The sequence below is a fragment of the Calidris pugnax genome, unplaced genomic scaffold (assembly GCF_001431845.1).
Source record: "Calidris pugnax isolate Ruff unplaced genomic scaffold, ASM143184v1 scaffold81, whole genome shotgun sequence".
Taxonomy (NCBI): Eukaryota; Metazoa; Chordata; class Aves; order Charadriiformes; family Scolopacidae; genus Calidris; species Calidris pugnax.
This window is the reverse complement of record NW_015090880.1, coordinates 10,624,373-10,635,295: the sequence shown is the minus strand read 5'-3', so window position 1 is coordinate 10,635,295 and position 10,923 is coordinate 10,624,373. Positions and strand designations below refer to the sequence as shown.

The following is a 10,923-nucleotide window of genomic DNA, read 5'->3' as shown; positions in this document are numbered from 1 at the left end:
GGGGCACTTCAGGAGCGAGTGTGTGGGAAAGATCTCAGCATGACCTGGATAAATTGCAAATCTGGTATTGAAAACTCTGGCGGTAAGAAAATCCAGGCAACGGAGCAGTTTGTGCATAGCTAAAGGGTGTTGTATCTTTAAAGAACAGAAATGATTGATTGTTACTCTCTTCCATAGAAGAAGAACTGTCACAATATGAAGGCCTGCCTTTGACATTTGTGCATGAAAGGAGGTGTGTGTTTACTGTAAGCAGTCTTGGGGCATAGCCCACTGAAACCTCGCTGCTTGGGGCTGTGAGAGGTTGATAAAGCATAGAATCATAGAATCATAGAATGGTTAGGGTTGGAAAGGACCTCAAAGATCATCTAGTTCCAACCCCCCTGCCATGGGCAGGGACACCTCCCACTAGAGCAGGTTGCTCAAGGCCACATCCAGCCTGGCCTTGAACACTTCCAGGCATGGGGCAAAGCATCTTCCAAAGTCCTGGCCGGTCCCCTGGTCTGGTGTCTCACCAAAGGCCACGCTCTCTGGTGAAGATGTTTCTCATTGCGCGGTTTGTGCCAGGAAATGAAGTACGCAACCTGCCATGGTAGGAGAACTTTTCAGCTATTATTATGTAAGTGGCCACAAGGTGGGAAGATGTTTTGGAAGCCTGACCTGAAGAACAGGTTTAGTCATCCCTAATGATGAGCTGACTGCCCACGCCAGCGCCATAGGGTGTGCAGGGTCAGAGAAGCTGTGTGCCTCCCAGTGTGGCAACCCCAGCAGATATCTGGTGTCCAGGCACCACCTCTGCTGCCTTCTGAGTGGGGAGTTGGTATCTCTGCCATTAAGGATGTCACTAATGAGACAGAGAAGTCCTTTTCGTTTGCTTTGCTGCATTCGGTTTCACTCCTGGCTCCCAGGGAGCGAGGTGTGTGTGACCTGCACGTGTGAAGCATCCTCTCTTTTTCTTATCTATTTAATCTATGGTCTTTGGTTGCTGCTAAAACACTTTAAAAATGTTTAAAAATAACAAAGTGAGCTCACTAGTGAGGATCACCTTTCAGTTCAAAACCGAGTTTTTAAATTAAATCCAAGGGCAATGTGTTTCCTTGGCCTTGTGAGTCTTACCCTACCAGGCAGGTGGGCATCTGTGGCCAGTTAGAAATCAAACATATGGGAAGTTTCAGTGCACAAAGCCTGGTTCCACAATTTTTGTGCCCTTCAACTTTCAGCAGATGGTGATGAAGTCCAGGGAGAAGCAGTGGATGCAGCGTTGGGTGCAGATGATGAAAACAGCTCGTTGATGAGTAAGTTAACGCAGCACTAACAAAGCAGTTGCTGTCAGACCTCACTGATTTTTATGTTCATTCAGTTTATTTGGCTGTTGTCTGCTTGCATCATCAGAGCTTTTTCAGATCCTTGTGGAAAAGAACAAAATATACAATCGTCTTTAAGTTTATTTCTTCAGAAGTGTCCACGTTAAACAGAGTGAGTTAATGAAGTTGAGTTGCATGACATATACTTTTATATAAATGTATAAACACCAACACAGAATATAGACTATATACTATATAGGCAACATACACAGTGCAAAAAATTGTCTTCCATCAATACAAGGATAATCTGTATTTTCTGGCTACACCACATTTATTCAGGAATGTGTTTTAGGGGCACCGGGAGGAATTTATATATAAGAAAAAGAGACACAAAGACAACCCAAAATCTTCCTGGTGATGTCTACATTGCTGTTTTTTCAGGTGCCACCTCTACGCTGTTCCACCGTGAAGCCCAAGAGCATTGGTGAAGGTTGTGCCGGCTCCGGGTCTGATGCCGGCCAGGGAGGCGGTTACCGGTTGGCAGGGGTGAGAAGAGCTGTGCTGGAAAATGCTGTGGGGTTTTAAGCCAAGGTATGAACAGCAAAAGCATCATTTCCCACGTGCCATCAGGAAGGGCTGGACCCTGCAGCTCTCGCTGGGGACAAAGTGCTGTGTGCTCCGCAGTACACCGTGGGGCTGCTGTACCCTGTCCTGGCCCCACAGGAGCTCCCAGTGCTGGTGGGTGGTGGCCAGTTTGGTGGGTTGGTGTGTGGACATGTGGCTGGGTCCTGGCTCACAGCTCGCAGAGTCCCTCTGGGCAGTGGGGTCAGGGCTTTCTGCTATCTCTCCACCACTGGAAGGGTTTCTTGTGGCCCTGTTGGCTCAGCCTGAGTTAGGACAGGATGACCTGGCCCTCCCTTTCCCTTCTGGACACCCACTGAAAATGACCCAGATGCCCCCTAGCAATCCCAGACTGCGTTGGAGTACAGTCCCCTTCTGTGCTTGGTGGATACCACATCAAAGGGAGACACCTTGATTTGTGGTGTTTTGTTGGGTTTTTTTTCCAGATGATGTTCTCATACTCAAGAAGACCAAAGAAAAATATTTTCAACCTTTTCATTGCTGATCTGAGCACTGGGCTTACCCAGACCTTACTGGATGGCTCCCACCCAAGGACTTGCATAAATGCCCCCGTCCCAGCCTGGGTGAGCTGATAACACTGATTTCACTGGTGCATATGGAGCGACAGATTGCCTCTCCTGGAGTGCATTTCCATCTGTGGCAAAATTACAAATTAATTTGCTGAATTTTTTTGAGCTCTTTGATCAAGGTTACTTAATCTGTGCCATAACTCTTCACAAAACCCCAGCACAGTAATTCTGGCTTGTTATTTAAACCAATGTTATCTGTGGGGTATCATACAGCTTTCTTTACAGTTGTGTACAACCATCCTTAGCAACACCTTTTTTTCTTGGAGAAATTTGGCTTTTTTTTTCCTCTCCTGAAAAAATGGTCGATGCTGCTTCTTCCTCATGGTTTTAATCATAACCTATATGAAAAGTTTCATGGTTGGAGAGGACATAATAGAACCTTTCAGACCTTGTTTGATGCATAGTGACCATATGCGCTGGATTTCTGAAATAAAAACTTGTTTTAGAATAAGCATGATGAGCAAGGGGCTTAAAAACTACTGCAGAGACAGTACTAGGAGATGAGGTGCTCAGGGACTGAAACTGAGTTAAGGGCTTTTATAGTCCAGTCTCTTATGGAAGCCCTGTACCTGTGTCACTGCTCTTGACACACGATGTGGTTTAGATGTTTTACTCAAGTTGCCAGGTTGAGCAACAGCCCTCTGAAATGAAACACCCCACTGGACGAGAGAGATTAAGGAATGGGTTAGTAACTTTTTAATAAATATGTGTGTGATAAATGCCCAGTTTCCCTTAATTTATGTATGGATCCACTGAAGATGTGGATAGTAAATATTATTTAATCAGGTATTACCTTCCCAGCTGACTAGGTCCATTGAGGCTTGCCATTCAAGATCCAGTGTTCAAAGGCAGTTGGTGAGTTAAACTGTTTAGGCTTTGTGTCAGGGCTGATGTGAGAACCAAGAAGCTGAGATCTTCCTGAAGGTGCAATTTTAGCTCTAGATGCAGACACCTCAGGGTGTGGGTGCCCGTTAATGTGGTATGCTCTGTCCATAGGTACTCCAAATGCATGTGGTGCTGCTTTGCTATACCAGCAGCAAGAAGATTTTTAGCTTTGCAAGGTGGCAACTGAAATGAGGCAGTTCTGACCTCTGGAGAAAGGAATGAGAAGCACTCACAAATAGTCTTACATCAGTACCTAGATGTCCCGTTGCCCCTGGTGCCTACAGGTGTCACCTACGTGCAGCGTGAATAGGACAGTGGCCTTACACCGGTATGACATTGCCACATTATCACCTCTCAACCAGAGGACGTTTTTGTGGGTCCCTGTGGTAGCCCATGTCCAGCTGCTGGGTGAGGGGCTGAAGTTCAGTAGTCCGAGGGCAAGAAGCAGTTTATCTGCTACATCCACAGGGATCTGCTGCCTGGCCACTGCACGCTTCCATGAACGCTCACACTGGAAACACCCAGCCTTTGCTTTCTGCAGGGAGCACTTGCCTCCCACTTGGGGTATTGATGGGATGGTCCAATGTATCTTCTGCCTGGGCATCAAACTGCCTAAATAGCTATTTTCAAACAGGTTTCAAATGCAGTTTAAAGGTGCTTGTGAGGAACAGTTGCACCTGCCTGTGCTACACTGGTGTGGGCACCCAGAGGTTGATTTTTCTAATAGTATGGGTGTGCTGCTGGGACACACAGCCTTAGCGAGGCTTGACTCACACACTGGTGCAATACCAGTGACCCTTGGGAAAGCCGTTATGGTCACCTGGGCCATTCTCAGTAATATATAGATTGTCCCTTTTAGATACCATGTCAGGTTTCCAGGAGGTTCCCCAGAGCTGCAGCTGCTCTCCTGTCACCCTGTGCCCGGTGAGCAGGGGTCCCCCAAACCATCTCTCCTCAGACTTCCCTGGCTTAAATTGTTGCTGTGTCTCAAGGGTTAACCAAGAGTTAGCTGGTGTGCACCCACAATCTGGGGGGAAAATAACATCATTACTCTCTGCATCTCCTCACGGGAGTACTTCTTCAGTGAATGCTGCACCTTTTCCGCAGGGATACCTTCCTGGGCTGGGAAAACCTTTTTTGTGCCTTTTACTGGAGCAAGTGTTAATAACTGTAAGTAGCCCCAACGATGTGGCTGTGAATGTCCACCATGTACAGAGATGTCAGCGTGTATGTGTTAGCGCCGGCCGTGGTAGGATCCCTGTTGAGTTTTGGTGGAAGCTATGCTGCTTTCTCATCCCCAGTCACCGTCGATGTTCTCCTCAGGTTTTCCTTGACTTTAATGAATTCTGGTGCATGGTCTTCCTGCTTCTCCTGCTCTTTCTCCAACTGTAAGAAAGAAGAGTCACTGTTATCTCTGCATGCTAAAGGACGGGATTGCATTGGCTACATTAAAACAGTGCACTTTGTTATAGCTGGGCGTCCAGTTATTATTGCCCAAAGATGAATGAGTGTGTAATGCGTGTGTCGGTGCTCTCTTTTTCCAAAGCATTACACCAGAGCCATGTTCACCCCAAGTCTCTTTTTCTGGCAACTGAAACATTATTTTTTTTTTACTCCAGGGAGCACCATCTCCAGCAGAAAAGTGGGGGGAGTGCTTCAATTCAGACCTGGCATGGAGGAAGGAGGAGGTTTGAATCCTTCTCAACAAAGAAGGCTCCTGATCCTGGGAAAAGCTCTCAGCATTAGGTTAGTGTCTGAGGGAGGGGGAGGGTAAGTCATTCTACTGCCTCACTTTTATATGCAAAATCTTTATGGATCTGTCCCTGAGCCACCTTGTTTCATATCCTGGTTCTTCTCTGAGAGTGCTGGGCTTTGATTTTCAGGTGATATTGGCCTGGCTGATATTATTGCAAGGTAGCTGCTGTGTCATTAATTAAATAAACTAGTTTCATCCATTCGCAGTGCAAACACTGGCAAGTAGGACAGGGAATGACTTTATTTTCAGTGGCAACAAGCCTGCTTGCTTCTTGCACTGGTTTGGGTAAGATGGCAGGCACAAGAGCACCTGGGGCATGGCTACGCTGCTGACAAGTGCCCACACAGAATATTGCTCTCCCCAGGTATATTTTTGGCCAGAGTACATGCCAGGAACTGCTCCGCAAAGCAGCTTGGGTGTGATTACAGCAGGGTTTGCAACTCCCAGCACTTCTTCAGTCTCCCACCCTGCACCCCAGGGTCCTGAGTACCCCTGTGGTGGGTGCTGCAACAGCCCCCATGCTATTTGGGGTGCTTTGAACTGGAAAGCACGCCCCAAGGACACCATATGGGACCCGGAGGAGACTCAGGGCCAGTGGTGCGTGGGCAAGGTAGTACAAACAAGGTGGATGCCACTGTGAGTATGAGGGTGCTGCAGCTGCCCAGGGCGGCAGTGAAGGATGTGCTGTGGGTTCTGTTTTATGGAAGGGTAGCAACACTAAACCTTGGGTTGAGCCTCAGCCCACCCATCTTCCCTGTGGTCAGTGTGGATTGGTTAGGATAAGATGAGGATGACTGAAAACTCAGTTCTACCTGATCCAGCCTCTGGTGCCTCTTTAATAGCTCTTTTTCAAAAGGAGATTGCAATTTCTTTGCCTCTTCCTCCTCCTTCTTCTGTCTGATGAGCTGGTTTCGCCGTCGGTGCTCGAGTACCCGCTGCAGCTCTGGCTTGCTCTCCACTCCCAAGCCCCTGTGGATAAAAAGCAGATAAATCAGCGCTGGAGCATCTACAACCTGGGGTGTAACCCCTGCCAGCCCAGCAACCCCAAAACTCTTCTCGGTCCTAAATGGAAACATGGGAGACCTGGTCTACAAGCCAGTCCTGGTCCACAAATCCATCCACAAGGCTTTGAGGGTGTTACTGGGAGCACCTTAGTACCTCAGAGTGCCTGCCTCAGGTGGGCACGGTGTTTTTACTGTCTGTGTCCGGGGCTTGTAGCACTGGAAGTTTTGCTAATCCCATTATACTGAGGTGCTACAGCTTTCTGGGTCGGGTATGGAAATGGGAGTTGTTACTAGTTTTAATTATGTCAGTGGTGGCTTCAGCAGCAGTGAGGGTTTTTTAAATAATGACGATTTTTTTTCCACCAGCAGGGGTAGTCATTGATCTGCAATAATTGTCCTGGCAGTGCCTTTCCTCCCTGTTGCATCCCAGCTTTGCTGCAGAGCTGAGGGCTAGCGATCCCCCTGTTGACATGTAGAGTTTGGGTCAAGAGGACAAAATGAAATGTCCTTTTCTCCTGGAAGCCAGAGCATTTGCTGGTGGCACAGGTGTCTGGCCGCCCAAAGCATCTCAGATAAGCGGGGCTGCTCCAAGCCCTGTTCTGTGACAGGTGGGATCACGGGAAAGGAGACATAGAGAGGACATGCAGGCAAGGCATAAATACTTGGTAAAGAGATGAAAGAAGTTCTCCAAACAAATTTGAGAAATCTAAGACTTCGAATATTGCCATGCCTGAATGTAGACACTAAGATTTACCCTCTGCAGCTGATCCTGCATCCTTCCAGTACCATTTTTAATGATGCTTCCTGTTGTCATTTCTGTTTTTTTTGCTTTATGGTGGAACAAAGTTCATGGCAGCATCAGTGAAGGTAGCTGCAGTATTGCCCCCAGAGCTTTCATGATGTTTTTTCAAGTCAGGAAGAACTCAGATGTCACAGAGATGTTTTTCCCAAGGCTTGAGAGGCAAAACCTGCCTTGGCTTGCTGGAGACGCAGCTTGCAATGTTGCCTGTGGATTTGTTACTACTCTTTGATTTAATCAGCCTGTGTTGTTAGTACCCAGAGGTGTTGACTAAGATAAGGGTTTTGTTGCACAAGCTGCTGATTTGAGTTGCTTCTCCCTGCTGCTTAAGGGGAAAAACCAACAACAAAACAGAAACAGGAGCAAGTCATAGATCCTTCTCTCTTCCCTTCTCCCCTCTCTCACCCTAAAAGTAACGTGTATCAGGAAGCAAAGCTGGTGGATCCAAGAGTGACAAGAAGCCAGAAATGTTGGATTATTGTTTGAAGTAGAGCTTGTTTCCCATATTTGCTGAAAAAAATATTTGGGAGGCCAGAGCTGAAGCAGGTTTAAATAGATGCCTGAGATGTACAGGACTAAAATGAGAGGGGTCAGGAGAGGCAGGATGGCTGCGATGGGGCTGCCTCCTGCCAGCATCTGATGGCACACGTGGATATATCATGGTGGCAGGCATAGGACTCAAGTACAAAGGGATGATGCACTTTGTATTTGCCAGCTTGAAGTTCAGGTCAGCCTGGTGCTGTGGGGTCTGTACCCTGTCTGCCACCATTCATCTCCACTACGTCTGTTGCAGGAATTTCTTGATGCTTTGGTCCATCCTGGTTAGACTGGAATAACATTCTGTGAGATCAAAGGCAGTGCTGGTGGGTGAGCCTTTAAACTGAGCGGTATCACTAGGCAGGATGTGGTCATTCTCAAGCCAGATTTAAAAATATCTGGCTGGTATAGTTACCTCCACCTCAATGCTGGAGAGTGGCCTGGGCATGGTCCCTGTAATTTTTATGAATCTGTGAAAATCAAATCAAACCCAAGCCCAGCAAGTGCCAGCATTGATTAATGCACCCTGCTGGCAGGCTTGATTGTTTGCCGAATTAATATGTGTCTGGTTCTCATAATGACTGTGGTCCTTTTGAACAGAGGCTGTGCTCCTTTTAATTAGATGGTCAAAGTGATATCACGTCAGAATATTTCAGGGTATTCAGAAAAATGTCAATATAAAGCCAGCAGATTTCTTGCTGTGCTAAAAAGGCTCTGAACCGAATATGCTCTTATTGCACTAATGTTCAGACAGTTGTGGCAAAGGAATGATGAGGTTATAGATTCTCAGTCCTTGGTGTCATTATCCTGATGTTGTATCTGCACTCCAAACAGTTAAATTGAGGTGATGGGATAGGAAATCAGGAATTCTAGCCTATTTTTACTCATTTGATTTCTAAGGAGACAGGGATCAGCCTTTTCCTTGTATAGAAGATCTCACACTGATGCTATCCCAGCTTTCAATGACTCCATCCAGCCTGCAGCTCTTAATTGCCTCTGGATTGACCTTAAAGCACAAGGGAAGGCTGCACATTGCTGGGGATTTGGGAAGCCAGTGATGAAGGTAGGAAAACCAGGAACAGGTTAAAAACATACGCGGGACACTGAGAAGGGGGCTGTAGGGATGCCCCACGTCTTCCAGCACTTGTGGCTTGAGGTGGGTGGAAATAGCAAGCAGCTCCAAAAAGTGCTAGCAGCCCTTTTGCCCACAGAGCAGTGGGCTTTGCATTCTGCTTTTGTTTTAGAAGAAACCGTAGAGAAAGAGGAAGGGACTACAGCAAGTTTTACACGGTGTTTTCAAGTGCAGGCTGCAACCTCCTCTTACCTTTTGTGGTTCATCAGCAGCTCTCTGTGCAGCTCTTGGTGGCTCTTCGAGGCCTTTACAGGATTTAGGAGTTTTTTAGGTTTGATGAGGTCTGGGTTTCCATCTATGTAGTCTGGGTGAGTCAGGATATTCCCACTGTCTGGTCGTTCCCGCTGTATTTCTGTGTACATCGATGCTGGAAGAAAAGAGAGGTACTGGCATCAGAAATCTCACCCCACTGTGGTGTGGGAACCCGCTGGAGCTCTCCTCCCCAGGACAAGGCAGAGGAGAAGGGATGGTGCTCCACACCCGTGTCAGTGTCTGTGTGCACGTGCTTCCATGTGCTGGTGCGGGTTTTTTAGAGGTTTTAAAGAATATTCCCTTTGCGTTGTTGATGAGACACATATTAATTAGATCACTGAAATTACTTGCCAGCCACTTGCTTCAGTGGCTGCAGCATTTAGTGCCAAGGATTAATTAATGCAAGATAGGTCTAACTAAAACGGGAAGCAGCCATGGATGTGGGCTGTGCTGAGCTGCTGCTTTGGTTGTCCTGGGTGAGGCCGTCGGTCCCTTGGCACCAGGGGATGATGTGGGGCTTGAGGGGCTTCCGAAACACGGGCCTGTGGAAGTGCTGCTGTATCTGAAACCTCTTGTCAAGCAAGGATTTTGCCGATATCCTGCAGGCTAATAATCAGGATCGAGCCCAGCGCCAAGAAAAGCATAGTTTGCCCATGCCGTATGTGGTCGTGCTGTAATAATTTGTATGTTCTGGGTGTAAGAACAAGAGCCCACTGTTTTGGAAGTAATGGCAGCTTGGATTTCAGGCAAACCACGGAGCATGTTCACTGTCAGTATGTTCCAAGTGCTCTACATTTCGCCTTCACAAAAAAACCCTATACAAAGTGAGTGCAAAGCACAAGTTCTAAGACAAACTGCATGTGGTGGGCTGTGTCTTTAAATGCGGAGCACAGTGGGGCTGCCTACAATTATTCAGTGTACGGTCTAATCGGGAGCTCAGAAAGAGCAATTTATTCCTGACTATTCACTCAAACAATTTGGAAGTTTACCAGTAAGAACAAAAAGTTCCAGGAAAAGGGTGTAGGCAGCTCCATGTCTGTAAGTGTCTCGTTATTATAATGTTTTTGGGGGCCTGGTGGTGAAGTTATATGAGTTGGTGGAGCAGCAAGGAAAACAGTTGTTCAGTAATGTTGCCTCTCTCTCTTATTGCAATCTCATGTATAAAAGGAATAAAGCCCTTTTAAAAGAGAAATCAATAGAAAAAGGCAAGAGAAAGCAGGCTAGGTCATTCTTTCATAGTCAGTAAGTACTTATCAAACGTAAAGTGGATTGCAATCAAACAGAATTGTGTAAAGAATAATACTGCTGAAGAAATGATTCAATATCAAAAACTTCTCATTGAATGTTAATGTGGCCATGGCCCTACTGCTTTGGGAACAAAGGAAAACAAATCAGAGCCCATTACATGAGTGTAATTGGGGTGAATAGTTCGGTACATATTTAAAGGGTGCTTGGAAGCTGGAACCAGTGATTTCTTGTATCAAATTATTTTCCTCTAGGATCATACATCACTGCTGGCAGAAGGGGGAAGGTGCGTGGTTTGATGTTTGATGGCAAGTGCCAGGCTGACTCAAACCCCTGCAGGGCTGGACTCCACAGGCTGAAACTGGGGGCTCAGCACTGCCTTCCAGAGAGATGCAGGGACTGAAGAACAGCCAAGGGTTAAGGCAGCACAATTTCATGGCTAATTTTTGTTAGATGAAAGCTGGGTTTTGAACAATGAGAAAACACATCAGTTTTTCACTGAGGTGAAATTGCTTTAATTTTTTTCTTCTGCTTCTTCCCCTTTTTTGGTCTTCTTGTCACAGGAAAAGAGGCAGACAAAAGACAAGGAAGAAGGATAAAAAACCAGAAGCTTGTTTTGGTGTGAATTAAATGGATGGGCTCCTATTTCAAATGACAAAGCAATGTCTTCATTCTTCAAACAAAAAGCGTCTCTCCATGGAGTAACTTAAATAAAATGCCAGGTATTTTTCATGAAAACACTGTTTTTGGACAGCTGCACTATCAGACTAGCCTCAGTGTCGCTGTGTCATCCTGTCGCCT

General features: G+C 46.5%; 1 protein-coding gene across 2 annotated transcripts in view; it reads right to left on the bottom strand.

Moving 5' to 3' along the window:
• Window positions 1–1,337: 1,337 nt before the first annotated feature.
• The window catches only part of FAM107A (family with sequence similarity 107 member A), a 32,199-nt gene continuing 22,613 nt past the window's right edge, over window positions 1,338–10,923 (bottom strand). For both annotated transcript variants that reach the window (XM_014946897.1, XM_014946898.1), the window contains 3 exons: window positions 8,818–8,992; window positions 5,966–6,122; window positions 1,338–4,783 (listed from right to left, as the gene is read on the bottom strand). In XM_014946897.1, the coding sequence (XP_014802383.1) occupies window positions 4,676–4,783; window positions 5,966–6,122; window positions 8,818–8,992 (440 nt within the window). In that variant the 3' untranslated portion in view covers window positions 1,338–4,675. The remainder of the gene's footprint in view (window positions 4,784–5,965; window positions 6,123–8,817; window positions 8,993–10,923) is intronic.